The sequence below is a fragment of the Neovison vison genome, chromosome 3, assembly GCF_020171115.1.
Source record: "Neovison vison isolate M4711 chromosome 3, ASM_NN_V1, whole genome shotgun sequence".
Classification (NCBI taxonomy): domain Eukaryota; kingdom Metazoa; phylum Chordata; class Mammalia; order Carnivora; family Mustelidae; genus Neogale; species Neogale vison.
The window spans coordinates 4321651-4343262 of NC_058093.1; the positions used below are offsets into that span (position 1 = coordinate 4321651).

The 21612-nt window shown below is 43.8% G+C and overlaps 1 protein-coding gene across 6 annotated transcripts in view; it reads left to right on the top strand.

Moving 5' to 3' along the window:
• The window catches only part of MYO1B (myosin IB), a 179790-nt gene extending 162951 nt beyond the window's left edge, over positions 1 to 16839 (top strand). For all 6 annotated transcript variants that reach the window (XM_044241189.1, XM_044241190.1, XM_044241192.1 and 3 more), the window contains 7 exons: positions 1665 to 1739; positions 3250 to 3384; positions 5442 to 5548; positions 7899 to 8031; positions 8375 to 8527; positions 10195 to 10322; positions 15508 to 16839. In XM_044241189.1, the coding sequence (XP_044097124.1) occupies positions 1665 to 1739; positions 3250 to 3384; positions 5442 to 5548; positions 7899 to 8031; positions 8375 to 8527; positions 10195 to 10322; positions 15508 to 15631 (855 nt within the window). In that variant the 3' untranslated portion in view covers positions 15632 to 16839. The remainder of the gene's footprint in view (positions 1 to 1664; positions 1740 to 3249; positions 3385 to 5441; positions 5549 to 7898; positions 8032 to 8374; positions 8528 to 10194; positions 10323 to 15507) is intronic.
• The last annotated feature ends 4773 nt before the right edge of the window (positions 16840 to 21612 follow it).

Consider the following 21612-nt stretch of genomic DNA (forward strand, 5'->3'; position numbering starts at 1 on the left):
GTGGAATTGATACAGCTCAGTGGATCCTTTCAGGCCTGCCAGAGCCCACAAGGGGCACCGACTCCATATGCCGGCACGGCGTCACCAGGCCTTTCTCTGTATGTAGCCATGATTCTGGAGAATACTACAGGAGAAACATTCCTGTGAATATCAGAAAGCATGTTTACAGTGATCTCATTTACACTGACATTCAGCTAAATGTTGTAGGACTTCCACCGTATCTCTGTGGATGTGTTCACATGGAATCTCTCTCTACCTTCTCTGCTTTCCTACGCTATTAAAATTCCTGGAGCCAATTAATAGCTTTCAGTTTTCTTCTCCTTGTCCCTACTAACTTCATTAGTCTGAGATGTGAAACGGTTCTGAATCTAGCAGCTCCCTGGCTGAAAGAAAAACTGGATAACCAGTAACCTGGAGTCAGAACAAAAGAAGAGCTGCCCACACGGTGATCAGAAACGTTAGACCTTAGTGATCCACAAGTGTAGAGAGCGGGTCTGGCGCTCGCCTGCCCCGAAGTTCTAGGGAGGCCGTGGAGGGGAGGGAAGCAGCAGAGGACAGGTATCCACCTGGATGTGGAATGATGGGGCCTCGAGCAGTTTGGAGCAGGCCTGTCTCGTAAAGGCAACAACAGCTCCTGTGGTCCATGTAGGCCTTGTTATGTAGGAACGGGCTCACTGTTGCTAGAGCTTAGGAAATTTTGCAGTTTGAATTCCTGTGTCACGTTCTTCATTTAAAAATTAGCATATAAAACATTTCTCTACAAACTGAATTTGGTTAGTAGGTGGCTAGGTTATAGCCCCTAATGTAGAAATATTTTGAACATGTGCAATTAAACCCAGAAAATGAAAGACAAAAGACAAAGGTACATAATGTCTGAATTACTCAAATAGGCTAATGTTTTGCCAAAATCTAATGTTCTCATTTACAGCTGGATAGTAATAAATATTTTAAATATTTTCCTCTAGTTTCAAGACTTAACTATATCACTCATTTATTTGGTAAACACCTCACCTAATTATTTTATTTGTTGGACGTTAGTAAGCCAAGTGAACACAACAGCGTAGCAAGGAACAAATAGGGAAAGTTAAACCGTTATATGATGTGCCGTATGCTGTGATAGTGCTTAGTGGAAACTTGGGCAGGAGCAGAGATTAGAGAAAAATTAATGCAATTAAGTGGAAGATCATGGGTTTATAAGCCGTTTTTCAAATTCTCATTTTTGGGCACATTTAGTTCTTCTCAGTGTGCAGTACCAAAGACAGGACTAAGCAGAGCTTTTGGAAACTGCAGTAGAGTTCTTCAGGCATTGTTTTACCTTTTAAGAGCAATCTGCAGTGAAAATGACCTTAGATAATTTTTTTTTCTGAAATGTATTTTGATTTGTGATGAGTTTGCAGGTTGGAGAGCATTTCTTGTCAAATCATCAGGCTCTTTAAAAACTAGTTGAGAGAATTTAAAACATCAAAACATTCTGGTATTATCACTTAGAATCTCTTAATTTCTTTTTCTCTGATTTAAAATCCACTGTCTCAGTGTGTTTCAGTTATTTGACTATATCCAGAAAACCACGTAGAGATTTTACTCCTTCTGCCTGTTTTCATTTTTAATAGAGATACGTCTTTGTATGGGCATTAACCTCTGTATTCCACTGCTTCTTTCTAAAGGTGCGCAGGGAGTACAGGAAATTCTTCAGAGCCAATGCTGGAAAGAAAATTTATGAATTTACGCTTCAGAGAATTGTAAGTTTACACTTTCTATTAGCTAATTAGCATTATTGGATTAATTAGTTAATAGCATCACCTCAGGAATAAGTGACTTGTTTGCTAACAATTAAATCCTCGCTGTGACACTGAGAGATTGTGACTTTTTTATCATGTTCCTCCCAAATTCAGGTAGAATTGTGTCAGAAAGTTATCAGTGGCCCACATCTGATCAATAAAATAATTAATAAATTGTTCTTCTGTGGCACCTGGATGGCTCAGTCGGTTCAGCATCTGACTTCAGCTCAGGTCATGGTCTTAAGAGTTGTGGAATCGAGACCCTGCATTGGGCTCTCTGCTCAGCGGGGAGTCTGCTTGTCCCTCTCCCTCCCCCTCTGCCATTCTATTTTAATGTTCTTCTTCTTAGACAGAACATAGTCTGGGGAAGGTGAACCCAAGCAAGTCAGGGGTCTTAGTTCGAGCTGCTGTAATGAAAATACCACAGACCACGTGACTTAAACAGTAAACACTTATTTCTCACAGTTCTGGAGACTGGGCAGCCCAGGGTCAGAGTGCCAGCACGGTCTGGTCCTGGTGAGGGCCTTTTCCTGGTTTCCTCACTGCTTGAAAAGGGCACTAAATCCCGGGAGCACCACCCCTTGTGACTTTATAACCTGATTTCCTCCCCGAGGTCCCATTACCTCTTACTGTCCCTTTGAGGGTGAGGATTTCAACATAGGGGTTTGAAGGGAATGCCAGCATCTTGTCCTGCTGAGGCGCCGGGAGCTGCTGCAGGCCGGGGGTGGCAGACGAGGCAGTGGGCGGAGGGTGGAGGAGAGCCAGGCTGTGCCAGCATTCCCCTCTGTCTCCGAGGGTTCAGCCCTGGCAGCCCGGGCGGGTTCCAGCATTCCCGAGAGTGCGGACCCTGGAGCCAGCTCGCTCGGCCACGTACAGGTCTGGGACGTGAGCGCATGACTTCTGTGAGCCTCCTTTTGTCATCTGTAGAATGGAGCGGAATGAAATGTAACGTAAATGTAAAATGAAAGCTCGGACAGCGCCTGGCCCACCTCCGGTAGTCTAGAGCAGTGTGCTGCCCAGTAGAACTTCCTGCAGTGACGAAGATGTTCTCTGTCCTCGTGGTGCCAGACAGGGGACTCTAGCCATGTGTGGCTAACGTGAAATGTAACGAACATGACGGATGAACTGGAGTTTTAATTACTTATGATTTAAATAGCAGCCACCCGTGGCTGGTGGCTACCTCTTAAACATGCAGCTTTCTAGTGTTAGTTGGAGTAAGTATTCATGTTAATGTTAAAGTTAGTATTACTGTTAGCATTCTTCTTTTCTCCTAACCACCTTATAGCTTTGATTTTCCCAGCGAAGACAGAGTAAAAAAGAGATTTTCCAGAGGAGTTACAACATTTTATCAACTAAAACATGCTAAATTCCACTACAGACTGGTCTGTTTGATCCCGGTTTATGTAAAACAGTGTCTTTTCAGGCGTATTTTACTCATCTAGCATTTTTTTTTTCCTCAAACCCACCATAGGTGCAAAAATACTTCTTGGAGATGAAAAATAAGATGCCTTCCTTATCTCCAATAGACAAGAACTGGCCGCCAAGACCTTACCTATTCTTGGATTCTACTCACAAGGAGCTTAAAAGGATTTTCCACTTGTGGAGGGTAAAAAAAAAAAAAAGCCTTGTTAGGTTTTTTTTTGTTGTGTGTGTGTGTGTGTGTTTTTTTTTTTCCAGAGACTCTTTATCATATTTTGAGTGTTTGAGAAGTGTTAGGTAAAAGCAGATTTTAAGCTATTCTTCCTCTAGCCTCGAGGAGCTGTACCTGAGGGCTTTGGTACTTTTGCATCATGCACTGTACGTCGCTTTCCGTGAGAATTCGAGAGCGGCCGGCGGTTCCTGGGGATGTCTCCTTGCATCCCTGGCTGGAAGGGCGAGTGCATGGCTTCATTCCAATTCCCGTTGCTTTCAAGGAGTTCAGGCTTTTGTTTTGTTCTGATTTGTTTGTTTTTCATGTTAATCTGATAGAATACTGCCAGAGGTAGAGACGATAAAGTCCGAACATGTTCGCACAAGGTAGTGAATTCCTGCAGGTTCTAGGAGTTCACTGTCTGAGCTCTGTTGCACATGTACACATGTACACACGTACACATGAGGACGTGCACACCTGGTGATACACTGGAAAAGAAGGCTTCAGAGTGCCTCACGACACATTCAAGAAGTTCAGGTTTCGCTCGACCTGAATTAAAGGGAAGCTGAAAATCTATTTGGTAGTGCCTAATATTTTAGCTTCCTTAATTTGATGAAAACATCACATTGTATTTAGGTGTTGCCCAACATGGATACTTGTCATGGTACTTATCCCAACAGGATACTTGTGTAGATGTTGACTTTATTGTAATAATTCAGTCAATTCATATATTGAATGCTAAACATGTACGAGTATTAGATATGATGTAATTGTTGATTGGAAGGCAGCCATGCTCACCACTATACCACCAACGCGATGTAATCATTGATTGAAGGGCTGCTATTTAGAAAGTGAATGATTGATGGATGTATCTTCCAGCAAGGTTTTTCCTGCTGGCCACCGTAGGCCTGTCCCTTACCAGAATGACGTATGCAGAGGGACGTTATCACGATTAGTGTACTATTGGTACGCACTCAACATGTGGAACTAGATTCTTACTTCCATCCCCTCATTTAGTGATTCGTTTGGGTGAGATTCACCAATGTCTCTGTGCTCATCTCCTCTTTTGAGTCTGACGGGGGAACCGTTTTCAGGAATAATGGTGGGGAGCCTGTAATGCCAGGGGTCTGCTCTGCTTCTGTTCCCTGCTCTCTCCCGGCCCCTGAATCTTGCCTATACCTCCCTGGCATTGAGGGCGGGGAATGAGAGTGATGTGTTCATTCCTGAGAGGGTGGGCAGCAGTGCTGGCGTTCCTTCATAGGATGATGGCATTGGTTCTCAACTACATTTGTAACAGAATTTCTTTGAGTTCATCCCAAAAACCTTGCCCTGCCCCTCTAGCCATCCCTGTGTCCCTCCAGTGCCATCTCAGGATCCAGGTGGAGGGGAGATTTCTCGGGTCCCGTGTCCACCCTGTAGGAAGATAATGGGGGATTCGGAGAAGGATTTTTCCAACCAAAGGTTGTAGCGTATTTGTGAGTCATGACTGGATTAATTTCAATTTCATGGATTACTGGCCAGGTTTTTAAACTGAAATGCAGTAGAATAGAAAATAATGGGGTACAAGACATGTTGAAAGTCATATCTTGGGAAGCTTTTAAATCCCCTGTCCGTGTGTGTGTGTGTGTGTGTGTGTGTGTAAATGTGTGCAGTGAGTTGTGATGTACAGTGTCGTTCATACTGTGAGTCTGTGAAAGAGTGTGACAGCCTAAGGACTGAAGGATTGGGGGGCGTGGATATCGCAGTGGGAGGACCAGTTCTCCCAGCAGGGCCTGTGCAGCAAGGCCCATGTGTGTTTTGAAGAAACATCCCGAGTCCCACAGTACAAACAACAGTTTTTATGACATTTTCCAAGATTGACCTTTTAAAATCCAGAAAGGAAAAATGCTCTTGGTTTTTTAAATGGGCATTCGTACACATTTGTCACATTTAGTCTTGTTCTTGATGCTGTTGAGTGGACTTAGTGTATTTAAGACTGAGTAGAGATTTATTTCTATAAGTGATTATCTTTTCCCCCTTTTCATTTCTCACAGTGTAAAAAATACAGGGACCAATTCACAGACCAGCAGAAACTTATTTACGAAGAAAAGCTAGAAGCCAGTGAACTCTTCAAAGACAAGAAGGCTTTATACCCATCTAGGTATTACGGCTTTTTGCTTTACCCATAAAAGTCAGCATTTTAAAAATTATTCAAATATATTTGTAGGCTGTTTCTAGCAGAGTTTGATTTTAGTAATAGATGAGAGGTTTTTTTAATTTTATGAATTATTTTATGATCGGCTGGACATGAATACACTGAAGCACATTTGCACCGTGGCTCTCATGGCAAACGTAGCTGAAGTGAGATTGCATTTGTTGGTTTACTCCGTCGGCCTTAGCCTGAACACCTCACTAAATAATTAGAAGTTGTCCTTTAAAATACAAATTGTGTAGGCTATTAAGATAAATTTACATTGTTAATTCCTTTTAGTTTTCCATCATTTTCAGACCCCGCCTGATCAATTTCTGTTGGCAGTCCTCTGGGACCCAGGTCCAGTCTCCCGTGAACGAGCTGGGTGGGGCTCGTTTGCACAGTAATGAAGAGTGAACTGTCCCTTCCTGAGTATTGCCAGAGCCCTGGTCTGAGATAGTCTTTGCTAAGTCCTTGGGCATGATGGCAGTGGCCTGTGCAGTCAGATCCCTTCCTTCATTGTAAACACCGAGTGCTCAATAAAAGCAGGAACGCCTGTGGGGAAGTTTGCGCAGTAAAGTTGTCAGTAAAGACTGCTTCCTTGAATATCCATACATCTCCCAAGTTCATCATTTCTTCTCCAGAATTCCTATCCCTTTTTCATCCAATGTTTCTAAAAAAAGTTAGATTGGACAGTTTCAAGCCAAATCTCTAACAACTTTTAGCTTCTCCCAAAGGATGGCCTAGAGATGAAAAATCATTATATGCTAAGTATATTCCCAATTATTACAATATGCTGTGTTGATATTCTCAGTGTCTTTATGCACAATGGAAGGCTCTTCCTTTTGAAAGCTGAAGTAAACATTGTTGCCAGGCTCATGTGGTTTAAATATTTTAAATGACCCAACTTGCTGGGTCAGCTGATTTGGCGGCTTGTGATGGTTTCCACTCCCTCTAAGTCGAACGTAGTATCTAAATCCAGAGTTGTTCAGCGTGTCTGCTCTCTCAAGCACATTCAGACACGAAAATGGCCTATAGACTCTCTCCAGCAACCAATCCATTTAACTTTCTTGATAGATTTTTAAATTGTAGAGTAATTGTCTTAATTAACATTCCCTGCTGATGACTCTTCAGAAACTGGAAAGAGAAAAATACATCTGTGAAGAAACATTCAAAGGCTCTTAGCACTTTTTATTATTGAAAACATGTTTGAATGTGAACAACAGGAAAAATCTATTAATGTCAAGCCAAGTCCTTTTGGGGTAGTTTTATCCATTTTCAGGGACGGTGGTGTGCTCAGCCGGCAGCGGTCGGAGGGGTGGAATGATTTCCCCTCCCACCAGTGTGCGGAGCCGCAGCCCTTACGGCGGGTGTCAGCCTTTTAATATGCCGGGAGCCCAGAAGCACTGACCACCTATGTGGATTTTTCTTCCCTGACCCTCCACCCACAACACAAGCTTTTCAAGTTGCATCTGCAAATTGCCAGAACTTTGTAGCTCAAGATGAAGCCACAGTTGTTTTTTTAGGTGGTTGTTTTCTGTGTGGGTTTTTTTTTTGCGGGGGTTGGGCTGTCTTGGAAGAGGTTTCCCTGAAGGTGTCACCATGCATGCCTTTCGGGAAATGGGCATCTTAGTGCACAACTGTGCCACTTGCAAGAGGGGGTTTGTCTGAAGGCAAAGCGCTCTGGCGCCCGGTGTTCCCCTTGTCCGTTCAGGGCCGTATCCTTGGCGGAGAGGCCTGATTCTTCTTTCAGACACTGCCTGTGTAGGGCCGGACTTACGTGGTAGTGTACGTGCTCTGTAGTGCTCTTGTACAGTGCTCACTCTGGGTCTGTGCTCCCCCAGACAGCCTCTTGGTTTTCTTATTCTCTGCAAGAAAATGAAGTTTCTCTTTAAAACAGGTGATGGTAACGATCTGTGCTCTTTTTCCCATTGCCACATATTGTTAAAGGCACTAAAAGTCCTTTGTGGGCAGCTGTTAACTTTCTATTAGCACATTAGAAGGAATTGCCCTTCCCTTCGCATGAGACCGTGCACGAGGGTCTTGACTCTCTTTCTTGCGACTCGTTTCTATCTTGATTTTTCCATACGATAAGATTTTTATCAAAGTCCTACCTATAAAATGCCATGATCCCATAAAAAGTATATTTGAAATAGGTTTCAGGTTTCATGTCCAACTTACATATCAGTGACATGTAAAATGGATAAAATTAACTTCGATGACGTTACGTGCTTCAGAATCAGCTGTCACGGTGTTCCCTTTGTCCAGTAGTGCCTTCACCAGGAAGCGTTTCTAATGTGAGGGAATTTGTTTCCTGTAGTGTTGGGCAGCCATTCCAGGGAGCTTACCTGGAAATCAACAAGAATCCCAAGTATAAGAAACTCAAAGATGCCATTGAAGAAAAGATTATCATCGCTGAAGTTGTGAACAAAATTAACCGTGCCAATGGGAAGGTAAAAATGCTCACCCTGGGGGCCTGTAAGAAACCTTCCTCAGTTGGGGCAGCCATCTTCTGCTTTCTGATCCGTCTGCTTCGCTTTTGTATTCTCAGCAGAGTGCCTGTAAAGGGAGCTCTTTTCCCTTACCTTTAGATTTAGGTGGAATTTTGCTTGTTCTCTGAAACGTATATGACTTTGATCTAGTGTCTCTGTTCTTAGCGTGTTCTCAGTTCACCTGGGTTTGTGTGCTGGGAGATAGGGAAGCAGACGGGCTCTTCCACAGATAACAAACGCTTTAAACTCATGGACCACTTGGGGTGTTTTGGATCCTTATTTGTTTTGTTTTGTTCTGTTTTAGAGCACATCCCGGATTTTCCTCTTAACAAATAATAACCTCCTTCTTGCTGATCAGAAGTCGGGGCAGATCAAGTCCGAGGTTCCCTTGGTGGATGTGACCAAAGTGTCGATGAGCTCCCAAAACGATGGCTTCTTTGCCGTCCACCTCAAAGAGGTAAAGGTTCACCTGTTGATTTGACTGAAAGGTCTCTGCATTTGCCCAGTCCCTGAGCCTCTGGATTAAAATTTTCCACATCTGAAGAATGTTATTACGTGAAGTTTTTAATGTATAAACTTCTTAATGATTTGCAGATTTTGTCTGTATTCATTCCCATGTAATATCTGAGGCTTGGTTTTTCAGTAATTAAGATTAATGAACTGAAGTTGAATGATAAAATCACATTTATCAACTTGTTCATCGAGTTCTAATTTCACTGAACAGCTTGGGTTTGCACTCACTGTGACGTGCACTTGTTTGAAAATAGTGCTTGGAAATATCAGGGTGTTTCGTGCTTTCTCCTGTTTTTTATCTATATACCAACTCCGTAAATTCCTTTGTTCATCTTTAATTTGTGAGTTTTTTATTAAAGAATGCAACCACACTATGGACTCTGAAAAACAATCTGAGGGGTTTGAAGTGGCAGGGGGGTGGGAGGTTGGGGTACCAGGTGGTGGGTATTATAGAGGGCACGGCTTGCATGGAGCACTGGGTGTGGTGAAAAAATAATGAATAATGTTTTTCTGAAAATAAATAAATTGAAAAAAAAAAAAAAGAATGCAACCACAATAAAACAACTGCCTAGTAATTTTGACCTCAGGATTTTTTTTAACGTTTCTGTGCTTTTTTGGCTTAGCTAGGACCTCCTGATTTGAACGGTGTAGCTAAGAATGCAGGCTTTGGAGTTTGTCTCACTACTTTTACAGTGACCTTGGCTAAGTCATTTAACTTCATGGGCCTACCTCATTCTTCCCTTCTTTAAAATGGAGAGAATAATAGTATAACTGCATAATGTTGTTGTGAGGATTAAGTGAGACACGGTGTGCAGTGCCTGTGCTACAGTAAATAGTCCCTGAATAAGCAGGGGCCAGCAAATGTGCATCATATTCAGGGACGTGCGTCTAGTTGGTGGTGCCCCTGTCTCGTGGCTTCTGCACTTCGGAAAATCCCATACAGTCAGTTCAACCTGTTGCCCCGCTTGCGGATCTTAACTTAAAAGGAGCATATTCAGCCCTAAGACAGTGATTCTGAACCTCGGTTACACTTTGTAATGCCGAAGCCCAGGCCGCCCCCGCCCCCTCCCCTGCAGTCCCACCGCCTCAGTTTCTTGGAGTGGGGCACACCCATCCTTTCTGCCAGTTCCCTGGCCTGCCCGCGTGAAGAGCCGCTGCCCTCACGTATTTGTTGGGAGTGTTCCTGCTGTTCTTATTTTCTTTTAGCCAAATCACTGAGGAATTCTTACAACAGCTCTTTCAGAATGAGTTACAAGTTAGGTCAGCGCTTTTCAAGCCTGACTGCAGACACTCCGGGATCCTGTCGTGGTTCCTGTGCGGCTGGCCTGCGGCGGGGCCCGAGGCTCTGCTTTCTAACAAGCTCCCAGGTGATGCTGATGGGGCCTCCGGTCCTCTACCAGCTTTGGGCAGCACAAGGTTAGGTAACCTTTCTGCAAGTGCTCCGGGCAGGTTGGAAGAAATGCCGCTTTGGTTGTTGTGGTGTATTTGGAAGAGTGAACTCCAATAGCTGATGCTTCCGAGAGACTAAACACTTGTACAGCCCCGCCTGCAAGCGTTACCTCCTGAGCTGTCTCTAACTGTGACAGTCTGCCTCCTGCTTTGTCCTTGCAGGGCTCGGAAGCGGCTAGTAAAGGAGACTTTCTCTTCAGCAGCGATCACCTGATTGAAATGGCCACCAAGCTGTACCGGACGACCCTCAGCCAAACCAAACAGAAGCTCAATATCGAGATTTCGGATGAGTATGTGCTTCCTCGGGTGACTGTGCCGTTTCCCTCTTCCCTGCACTGCTTTCATCGAGCGCTCCAGTCTCCTCCACGCGTACAGCCCTCCCTCCAAGTAGCCAGTGTGTGTCTGCTGTTTGTTCTCGGTGGTGGATGGGCAGTGGAGGTGCGGGTCAAGTGCTCGCCTTCATGTCCCTGACATCCTGTGGAAGAGACAAATACACAAAAATAAGAGATGGGTGATACAGCTTCATGACAGGGCTTGTGGAGGGAAGCGAGCAGGGTGAGGGCCAGAGGGTCGTCTATTTGACAGGGAGGTCAGGGAGCCTTGTTTGATGCGGTGACATTTGACTCGAGACTGGAATCAGGGAGCAAGCCGGGCAGTAACCTGGGACGTGCCGTCCAGGACGGGGGCAGCGGGTGCAAACGCCCCGAGATGGGAGCGAAAGGGGCGGAATGAAATGGTAGGAGAAAACTGGAGAGACCGGCAGAGACCCGGCCATGTAGAGCTGGGGAGCTGAGGTCGGGAGTTGAGGTTTTACTGTGGGTGATGGGACACCATTGCGAGCTTTAAGCAAGGGGGTGGCGTGATCCGATTTGTGATTTTCAGAGATTGCTTTGGCTGCGGTGTGGAAAATAGCTCTAGGGAGACAAGAGTGGAAGCAGAAAAAAGTTCAGAGCTATTCGGAGCTGTGTAGGATGACGTGGCTTAGGCTAGGGTGTGAGTGGGAGGCAGTGAGAAGTAGTCAGATTCCAGATGTTGTTTGGAGGAAACAAGGGGCTTATTAACCGATTAGATGTTAGATTTGGGGCCTGAGCCCAAATGGTGGTACCATTTACTGCAATAGATGACACGGAGGAAAGAGGAAATATCTGAAGTTTCAATATTGATTTCGATACTGCATTTGTGATGCCTTTTTTTCATACTAGAGAAGTAGAGTTATAGAATAAGCTTCCCATGTTGACTATAAATTTGAAATTTTGCTTTTTTTTCCCCTTCACTGTAGGACTCTAATTATAGGTAGTGATCGTTTACATGCAGGTTGGAGCACCCCACACACTTACTAAATTTATTGATCTGATATCACTTGAATGAATTTGAGTCACTACGCTAATTGATACCTGATGGGTTACTTTGCTTTTCAACAGACTGTTTACTACCTGCTTATATACTTAGCGTGGATAGAGTAAGAATTTTACGTAACTGGATTACTCAAGAACGATTTGATTTTCTCATTAAGGTTTTACCAGCATATTCTATTTCACTTCTTTCTAGAAGTCTTTCTAAAGCAAATTCAGACCCATTCTTATCCCTGTGTAAGCCAAACTAAGTCTTCTTGATGCTTGGGGATTCACAAAACCAAGGCCTCTGTTCTCACTGTACGTTAAAACCGAGTTCAAGGGGCGCCTGGGTGGCTCAGTGGGTTAAGCCTCTGCCTTCGGCTCAGGTCATGATCTCAGGGTCCTGGGATCGAGTCCCGCATCGGGCTCTCCGCTCAGTAGGGAGCCTGCTTCCTCCTCTCTCTCTCTGCCTACTTGTGATCTCTCTCTGCCAAATAAATAAATAAAAATCTTTAAAAAAAATTTTTAAAAAAACTGAGTTCAGTTTGGTGGAAGATGGACCTTTATGTATCCTCTACATTGGAAATTGAAGTTTGGACTAAATAACTCTACTTGTCATTGGGTCCTTTCTCATTAAACAAAGAATCTTAGGAAAAAATATGTAGTGGTCAGTTGGGCTGTCAGTTAAGGTTTTAAGCTGTCAGGGCCTGTTAGAACTTGAAACTCCCTTTAGCTGAAACGCGTCCGAGCTCGGGAGGCAGGCTTCCGTGTCAGTGGAACTGGCGGTTCCCTGCGACCCCAGGAAGGTCCTCCGTGTTCCAGAGGCAGGAGCTCCTTGGCACGTGGATGCAGCAGCCTCCTCCCCGGCTCGCCGCGTTAACGAGGCTGTCTTGGCAGAGAAAGTCGCGTCAACATGCAGGCACGAAGGATTGCTACTGTTCAGCATTTCTCGAGCTGGTGTTCTAAGGACACTGTCTCTGCCTTGAGGAAAGTGCTCGGTGGAGGTTTATAATCCTTCCTTACTTCAGCTCTTCCCGGATGCGCCCTCCTGTCATACGTCATGACCCTCCGGAGGGGCTGGGTGGGAGGGAGAACGCGAGCTGTGGCCCTCGTACGTGGTCAACCACAGAGCCCTCCCGCGGGTCTCACGGTGTGTGGCTGAGGCTGTGCCTGTGGGAGAGCTCGCTCACGGGTGGCACAGACCCTGCCTCGTCACGGGGTGGGGAGGACTGTGGTATGATGTTCCGAATGCGTCACCTTGCAGTAACATCCTTGGGTACCAAGTTGACAAGGGTGGTCATGTGAAGAAAGCAGAACGTTTAGGAGCGCCGTAAACGGGTCTGTAACAGCGTTCTTTCTCCAGTTCCTAACTGGTGGTTGGTTCACAGAAACGAAGTAGCTGATGGGACCCCGCATCCCTACAACATGGGGAGCTCCCGGGCAGAACAAGGGCCCGGGGAGCCTGATTCATAACCTCTACAGCTCTTAAACAGGGATTATAGACTTCCTGGGAGACCCTGTTAAATTTAAACAAAATTTGACAAAGTCAATGGCAGGGGTGCTCATGATGTATTCTTTTCACCCTAAATGGCTTTAATCTATTGCACTGCTGGCTCCAGTTTAGTATTATAAATGCAGCGCAGTTCAGTGACTGAACCTTCCTCAGCAAGGATCTCGGAAGTAGGAAGTAATTATTTTAATAAACCCAGTCTCCATAGTCATTCTGGAGAAACTGGATATCGATTTCCAGGAGGAGAGTCACAGTTCTGTTTACTCCTTAGGGTGGTTTTAACCTGCTTTGTAATTCCCAGCCCTTCAACTCCCAGACTTTTTAGTCCGTAAGTACATTGCATTTTAAGGACGACGTTAAATAAAATGTGTACTATTTCTAAAAAAATTTCTGAAAATGAAGTCCTGAACGTGTTGGAAAAAACAAAATGAATTTGTTAAGTATTTTAAACACATGTATGTATATGTACATGCGTACACACACGATGTATCAATTCAATGTAGACAGTTGTTTTGTGAACATTTCAAATCAAACAAATCATCTCATTCTTTCTGCTGTTAAGTTCTGAGTGGCGTTGATGCAGTGGAAAGATGCATTTAACAAGATTGTTCTCTGGAGAATGATTCTTCTCGGAAGTAGAAGTAAATAACAGCACTTACCCTGCAGGTTTATTTCAAAGTCGCATTAAGACACATGTCTTACTAGGAATAGTGCAGTGCGTGCAGATACCTCGGATGTCTTCATTGTCGTCATTCTGGAGCGAATCACACGTGTGAATCATGAACATGAAGACAGGCAATGCCAAAGTTATGGGGACAGGAACTCCCTGTACTTTTATTATACTAAAAGTGGTCTTTGAAAATTAAAATTTCCAAGTATCTGATTTTTTTTTTTAAGATTTTATTTTTATTTATTTAACAGAGAGAGAGAGATCACAAGTAGGCAGAGATGCAGGCAGAAGGGGTGAGGGAAGCAGGCTCCCTGCTGATCAGAGAGCCCGACGGGGCTCGATCCCAGGACCATGAGATCATGACCTGAGCTGAAGGCAGAGGCTTTAACCCACTGAGCCACCCAGGCGCCCCCAAGTATCTGATTTTTTTAAGCACGTGTATTGGCATTAGACTTGGAAGGTGCTTTCCTTCTTTGAGGACGTAGATGTAAGCTCATGTATCAGTGATGCGGTTTTGGAACTCCAGCTCTTTTCTTCAGTGCTTTCACGTTGAAAAGAAACAGCCCATTTAGAAGCTTGGACGGACCGTCCTGTTAAGCCAAGTGATAAATCAGGAGTTTATGTGTCGCATTTCACTCCACTAGATCAGAGTCTGCAAAGCACGGGCTCTGTAGACCTTGACACTGAGACTGGTGTGCACAGAACATAGCTTTTTTGATGTTTGCACGTGTGGTAGCTCCAGTGAGCATGTGATCTGCTGTGTGGTTGGTGGAATGACTCAGCTGTGTGCCAGCAGCTCAGAAAACTTCCCTGAGAAGCATACTGGAAAGTGGTAACGTTGTCCTAACTCTTACGGTGGGGAGAACAGCACTGGCTTTGAGGTGAGCACGCCTGGGTTCTGGACCAGCCATGCCACTCTCCTGCCTCCTCAGGGGTGCCGTCCTTGTGGGCAGGGACCTCACGGGATACATCTGGGGGTCCTCCGCAGCACCCAGCCCCGGAGGAAGGTGGTATGCTTGTGGCAGGAGGGTGTGAGAAATAATCTTGTGGACAAGCACTTGATCCCTGGTGGTCTGTGAGAGGAAAGATCGGGACTAGACTGTGGTTTCCCACAGTGGGCCACATAAACTCCTGGTAGGGTAAGAGGTGGCTTTGTGTGTACACCGATAGATTTTGTAAATTCTGTAGTTTTTTATATATATATATTAAAGATTTTATTCATTTATTTGACAGAGAGATCACAAGTAGGCAGAGAGGCAGGCAGAGAGAGAGAGAGGTGGAAGCAGGCTCCCTGCTGAGCAGAGAGCCCGATGCGGGGCTCGATCCCAGGACCCTGAGATCATGACCTGAGTCGAAGGCAGCGGCTTAACCCACTGAGCCACCCAGGCACCCCTATATATATATTTTTAATATCCATTTGGTGGATATTAGAAGAATATAAGGGCAGATCAAACTTGTGATGTTGTTATGGTATCATTCCATAGGTCACTGCTTTTTTGAAATACATTTACGATAGAAACGACTATTAGCACAGTACGTAGATACACAAAACCAGTTTAGGAAATAGGTGAGTAACCAGTGTTTGGAAACCATGGTCTCTGGAGGGTCTCTAGCCCCTTTCCCGAAATTTTTCCTTTCACTTTCTGAAATTGAATAGGACTCGTCCCCCAGTTTCTATGTTTGCTCTGTAAAAATGGAGGAAAGTGAGAGAACAGCAATATTGGGCTTTCCATTTGCAGCATGGAAATAATTCCTCTTAGCTCTTCTCACTTTGCTGGAATATGGTGAGTTAATGAACTTCAGTTTCCTTGGAGCTAAGTGGTGGTGACAGCAGGAAGTGCCGAGGAAATGTGGGAATGCTCGTCAAGGTCAACATCCAAGAAGAAACAGAAGCTTGTGTTAGTGTCATTATCCACTGTCCTGTGTACTTTTCTTTAATTTGTCCTGTTCTCTTCTTCTAGGTTCCTGGTGCAGTTCAGACAGGATAAAGTATGTGTGAAGTTCATTCAGGGCAACCAGAAAAACGGGAGTGTCCCAACATGCAAACGAAAAAACAACCGTCTCCTGGAAGTTGCCGTTCCTTAACCGGCTCCTCCTCTCTGCTTTCACGGACTTGTTTCGTTGTAATAGTGCAATTTTGTTTTGTTTTGTTTTGTTTTGTTTGGGGTTCATTGTATGTTTGGGAGTTGCCAAAGGCTAATACTGTTAGAGATCCTTGGCAAAATAAAAAAATATTTGACTAATCAATTTTTATTATTGGAATAGTTTTAACCCTTATTAAAATACACAGCCTGTCCTGGGACAGGAATATAGAAGCTAACAGTGTCTGTGCCATGTCATACGTGTTCTTTGTTTAGCATCATGTTAGATCTGTGTACCCGCAATCAGCATATTACTCATCAGTCATTAATATTTCTAAGTAGAGGAAATGGTCCCAAAAGGAAATTGTATTCATGCATCAAATATTTATTGAGTGCCTCCCCCTGGCTGGGCACGGTGCTGGTTGGCATGAAAATGGACTAGGAAGGTTTTGTGTTTCTTAGGCCGTGGCATTCTGGCTGGTGCTGTCCTGACTAGGGCTAGGAGAGGTCAAAGACGTTGAAACCAAAACAGTGTAACTATTGCCAGTGGAGACACCATTATTCCAAATCCCGTAGCATGATCTCAACCACTACACTTCAAGAAGGGCTGGCCCTACAAGTAGAAATTGATGACCAGGTGAAATGCCTCTACAGGTGGTTTCTGTTTGAAAAGAGAAAACTGACATTTCAGTAGGACTTTTAATTTGTTTGGCTCTTATCATTGCTTTTAACAGTAGAAAACAGAAGTCATTCTTATCGTAGAAAAAGTAGCAGAAGTAGTCCCGTAAGATTCTATTTTCCTGTTTCTGGTAAACCTTGTGTATGATCCTACATAGTGAATATTTGCAGTGTTTTTTCATCCTAGTCTGAGTAAGTATTTTGAACAGTCATACAGTCAAGGGCTGACGGCCTTTCAGATCGTGGCCAGCATTCTGTACGATGTGCAATGAACATCCCGGATCTTCTCTGCAAGTTTTATTTATAATACACATTTTGTTGTAGGAGAGAGGTGATTGGTACAGGGCGCATATTTTAGTCAAGGAGCAAAGTTGTTTATACTAATTTGCAGGACTTTTTCTTTTTCCCCAAATTCATAATAAGGATTCATTTTGGAAACTACATTTTAAACTTTGTTTAAATTGTTTCTTCTTTGGGAGGATAATGTATATACATTGGTATGTTAAATAATAAAACTGTTCTAATTTGGTGCCATTTCCTGGATCACAACTGTATTTTTGTATTTCAAGCTGTGTTCTCACGTTGTGTGTCAATGTAATACCACACTGAAAGGCTTTATCGTTCAGACATTTTGTGTCTTCTGTGTAATTGAATCCCACTGACCTTTTATAAACCAGAAACATTCATTGAAAGTATTTGGGGGTGACTTTCTTTTAATTTTTGTACTTCAAAAAATATCGCTCCCATAAAGAAATTCTCAGAAGCCTTAGTGTTTATTGGTGCAGGTAGAGGAGAGCATTACTTTCTCTCAGTGTTGTGTACATGTACCTAGAGCGGTGGATTGATGGTTCCTGAAGTAGGTGAGTAGAAATCTGGAACTGAGACATGTTCTTAAAAAATGTTTAAGAAAATATGTAATACATTCACACTGTTCAATATGCGAGTAAGGATAAACAAAATTACAGCGCAAGTGCTCTGTCCTGCCATTCCCCCGTCTGCTCAGTTCCTGCCCCTCCCCAAGTTAACCATTGTTTTTACTCGCTTTCGCACAGCTTTGTGCATATGCTTCTAAAACAAAATAAACATAGATTCTTACCTCCTGCTTTAGTAGACAAAAGCTAATACTCTGTAGACTTTGTTCTTTGTGTTTCTTGCTTGTTTTTCTTTTTTACTGTGGCACAGACTTCTGTCGTGTGGATCTGTTTATCCCGTCCCCTCCCGATCGTCGCTGGGTTGTTTCCCACATGGAAATTTAAGTCCAGGAGAGGAAGGACCAATATTCCATAGGTCTACTTGTTAAATTCTCCCAAATACGGTCTCTGCAGATTGGTCACTATGATGATCAGAAACAGTAACAGTTAGCAACAATACATTTCCCAGAGTTGATTTCCAATAGAGAAGCCATTTAATCTCAAACTTTGTGGTAAATGTTCTGTAAGGATTTAACAATAGCTCTATAAAGTAGTTGGAAGTGACAGTGTTTTTGCACATAATCCATCACTCCTAGTCTTGTAATTGAAATACTAATTTTTGGTCATGAAATTAATTCTAGGTGGGTTGTAACTTGACTTGATAAAGTTTTTCCGAACCTTAGCAAGAAAACTTCCTTACGCTCCAGGGTGAAATGTGCCTCCTCAGAGTTTCCTAAACTGACCAAACCATGGATGCTACGGAGACGGAGAGCATCCTTGAGCGATACAGACCGGAAGTGAGAGTTCTTAATATTTTCAATACATGTAGTGATGCCTCCTCTTTTTTTTAAAACTTAAATTCAATTAATTAACATATAGTATTAGTCTCAGAGGTAACATTCAGTGATTCATCAGTTGCACATAATACCTAGTGCTTGTTACATCAAGTGTCCTCCTTAATGCCCATCCCCCAGTTACCCCATCCCCACCCCCCCACCCCCCACCCCCGCCTTCTTTTTTTTTCCATAGGGAGCAAGCACTAGTGATTAGGGTAAATGTAATTGCTGCTGCAAGCAATTTTCTTGAGGTTTTTCAGCTCAGAAATAGAATATTAAACCTTAGTCTTTGATCATGAGATTAGAGTGGGGTCAAAATCACAAAGAAAGCTTGTTTTTAAAACTCAACCAACCATGCATATGCCTGGGTCTTCCCCCTTCCCAACTGAATCAGGATTTCCAGGAGAGAGATTGAAAATCTTGAAATTTAAAATTTACAAGAAAATCACCAGGTGATTAAGCACATTAAAGTTTGAGAACCACCCAGAAAAAAATCCCAGACTGCTCTGTAGCTACACAGCCGTGTGTCTTAACAAGTGCTCTGGGAGGTGATTCTGATGGACCCCTCGGGTGTCAGAACCTGCCCAGAGTGCCTCTAGCTGCACCCATAGCACGGGCCAGGGTCACCAGGGTCCCTGCCCGCTCCCCACCCCCACACCTAACAAGCATTACTGATAAACTGTGGCATTGCCCTATTATAATGGGTGAGCAACCCCTATTTCCTTACCTTTTGATTTCTATCACAGTCCTGCAATAGAGAAACTATTGGCGGCATTCCCATGTTCCCTGGGTGCTCGGGCCTGGCCACAGGGCCCTTCAGCCACCACTTCATTGCCCAGCCCCTGGAGTGACTTGTAGGCCTGGACGAAGAGATGTGCTTGGAAAAAGTAACCAGCAGTACTAAATATCAGACCATGGTCATTGGCCAAATTTGCAGTGTGGCTGACATGCTACCCTTGACTTTGACTTCACGTACCACGGGGCAAGAAAGCAACATGGGAAAGCGACTCTCTAATAGACTGATTATAGTTTTGGTTCCCCATCCTTGGAATAAGAACTTGGACCCGGTACTTGGATGTAAAACCTTGAGCTCGAGTTTGAATACCTTCTCTCATACCACAGGGGTTGTGGGGCATTTCTGGGATGCCAAAGCACCAGGCCAAGAGTTCTGAGAATCCGAGGCATGTCCTCAGGATGGAGATTTGGCTGAAATCTAGGAGGACAAAAGGTTGTACTGTGCCATCCCAATTAGTACGCTGAGTGAGAATTCCCAAATTCATCTACTTAAGTATAATTATGGTAATTAGGCTATGGTTCAAATTTCTTAGTCTAAATATGACAGACAACATCTTTTTCATATGCCATTTTTCACAGAATAGATAAGGCGTTTAGGTTCTATGCTACTCAAATCACAAGCGCTCTTTAAAATGGCTTATACAGCTGGGGTAGGATTTTGTGAATTCCTAATGTGTTGATCATATAAGTCTTTACGAGAAGGAAGGCATTGTAGGAAGAGCCTTTTATTTTTAAGCTGGGTGTTGGCTCTCTGCTAACAACTGCCACACTCAAATTCACTCAAACCAGTAGGTACGGGGGTAAAAGGGAAGAGGAGGCCGGACAGCCAGTTTGTTCTTTTCCCCCCGGGCTGTAAGTTTTCATCGTCCATTCGGAGATGGAATGCTGAGGAGTTAATATGCTATTCGGAGGGGCTGCTGCTTTGGGTCTCCCCTTCCTGATGCCATTACCTGCTGTCCGTCCTCGGGCTCTGGTTCATGGAACCTGAGGGAGCCCCTGCCTTGATGGGCTGACACTCGCCTTCTGTCTCATCAGCTTCCATTCCAACAGCCACTCTGGAGAAAATTAATTGCTTTGGAGTTGGTTTCCTGCAAATCTTGGAATGGTTTGCCTCCTTCGCTTTGGTCTGAAGATCATTTTCCGAATCTGGAGTTAATCACAGTACAGCATAAACCACAAACTCTTCCTCATTAGCTTTTTTTGCCGCCATGGTGGCCAGATTGCCTCTGCTCAGCGCCATAAAACCCAGCAAAAATCTAACTTTGTAACCAAGGAAAACACCGTCAGCTTCTCGGTGTTTGAGGAGGAAACTGGGAACAGAATTTGATTCCATATTCACCCAAAAGCCTGGCAGTACTGAGCGAAAGAAACCAGCCACCTTATTTCACTTACTTAAAATACTTTCTTTTGTCCAGTTTTGAATATAATAGACTTGCTACGTCGTATTAGTTTTAGATGGATAACATAATGATTTGATATATGTGCATATAGTGAAGTGATTGCCACAATAAGTTAACATCTGTCACCTCGTAGGTCTGTCTTTTCTTGTGATGAGAAGGTCTAGGATGACTCGAAGTCATTCACTTATTTTATATTCATCCCAACTTCCCTTTTCTTCCTTCCTTTCTTCTGTCCATCCTTCCTTCCTTTCTCTCTCTTTCTTTTTCTCCCTCTCTCTCACTAATTAGTGGATCTGGCATATTCTCTTCAAAAACATTTATTTTTTTTAATGACATACACAAATAAATGTAAACATACCTATCAAAGCACTTTTACAAAGTGGACACGTCCGTGTTCCTAGCACCCAAAAGAAGAAGCCCCTTTGTCCACCCCCTTCGTAAGTCCCCAGAAAAGTAACTTTCTCTCATTTTCTTGTATCATATATTAATTTTGCCCTTTTTGTTTTGGGTTTTTTTGTTTTTTGTTTGTTTTTGCGTCACGTGGATCGAGTCATACAATATCCGCACTTCCTGCTGGCCTTTTCTGTCGGCATTAGGACTGACGTTCATTCACATCGTTGCTTGTAGAAGTTTGCTCTATCTGCGCGATACTTCATGGCGTGGGGACACTGCGATGTTGTAATCCATTTTACTGCTGACAGGCACTTGGCTGTGATGCGCGGTGCCGCTGCAGATGTCCCTGGGACCTGTCTGTTGGTGACTGCCCGTCCACGTATCTGTGGAGCATGTCCCTAGGAATCAAGCTGCCGGGTCATGGGGGAAGCTCACGTTCACCTCCAGCGCATTGCATCAATCTGACTTCAAAGGCGCGGTACCCGTTGACAGTCCCACCAGCCATGCGCGGGGCTTGCATCTGTCCGACATCCCTGCCCCACCTGGTATCTCCAGTCTTTTTCATTTCAGTCCCCGTGATGGAACTTAGCTTTAATCTGCATTTTCCCCCGATGATCATGAGCTCAAATACCTTTTTGGTATTGGCAATTTGCATATCATCTTTTGTGTAGTACCTATTCAAGTACTTTGCCTTTTATTTCTTTTCTGTTGGGATTGTCTTTTTTCTTTTTGATTTGTGGTTCTATCTTGGATACGAGACCCTTATCAGATACTTGTGTGGCACGTACCTCCACACGGTCTGTGGTAATCTTCTTACTCTCTGTTATCAGTGTCTTTGGATGAACACATGTTGCATTTCAGTGGAGTCTGGTTTACCTGTTCTTTGCTTTATGGTTCATACCTTTTGTTTCCTTTTGAAGAAATAGTTGTTGCTCAAGCTTATAAAGATATTTGCGGTTCCTTTTGGAAGCT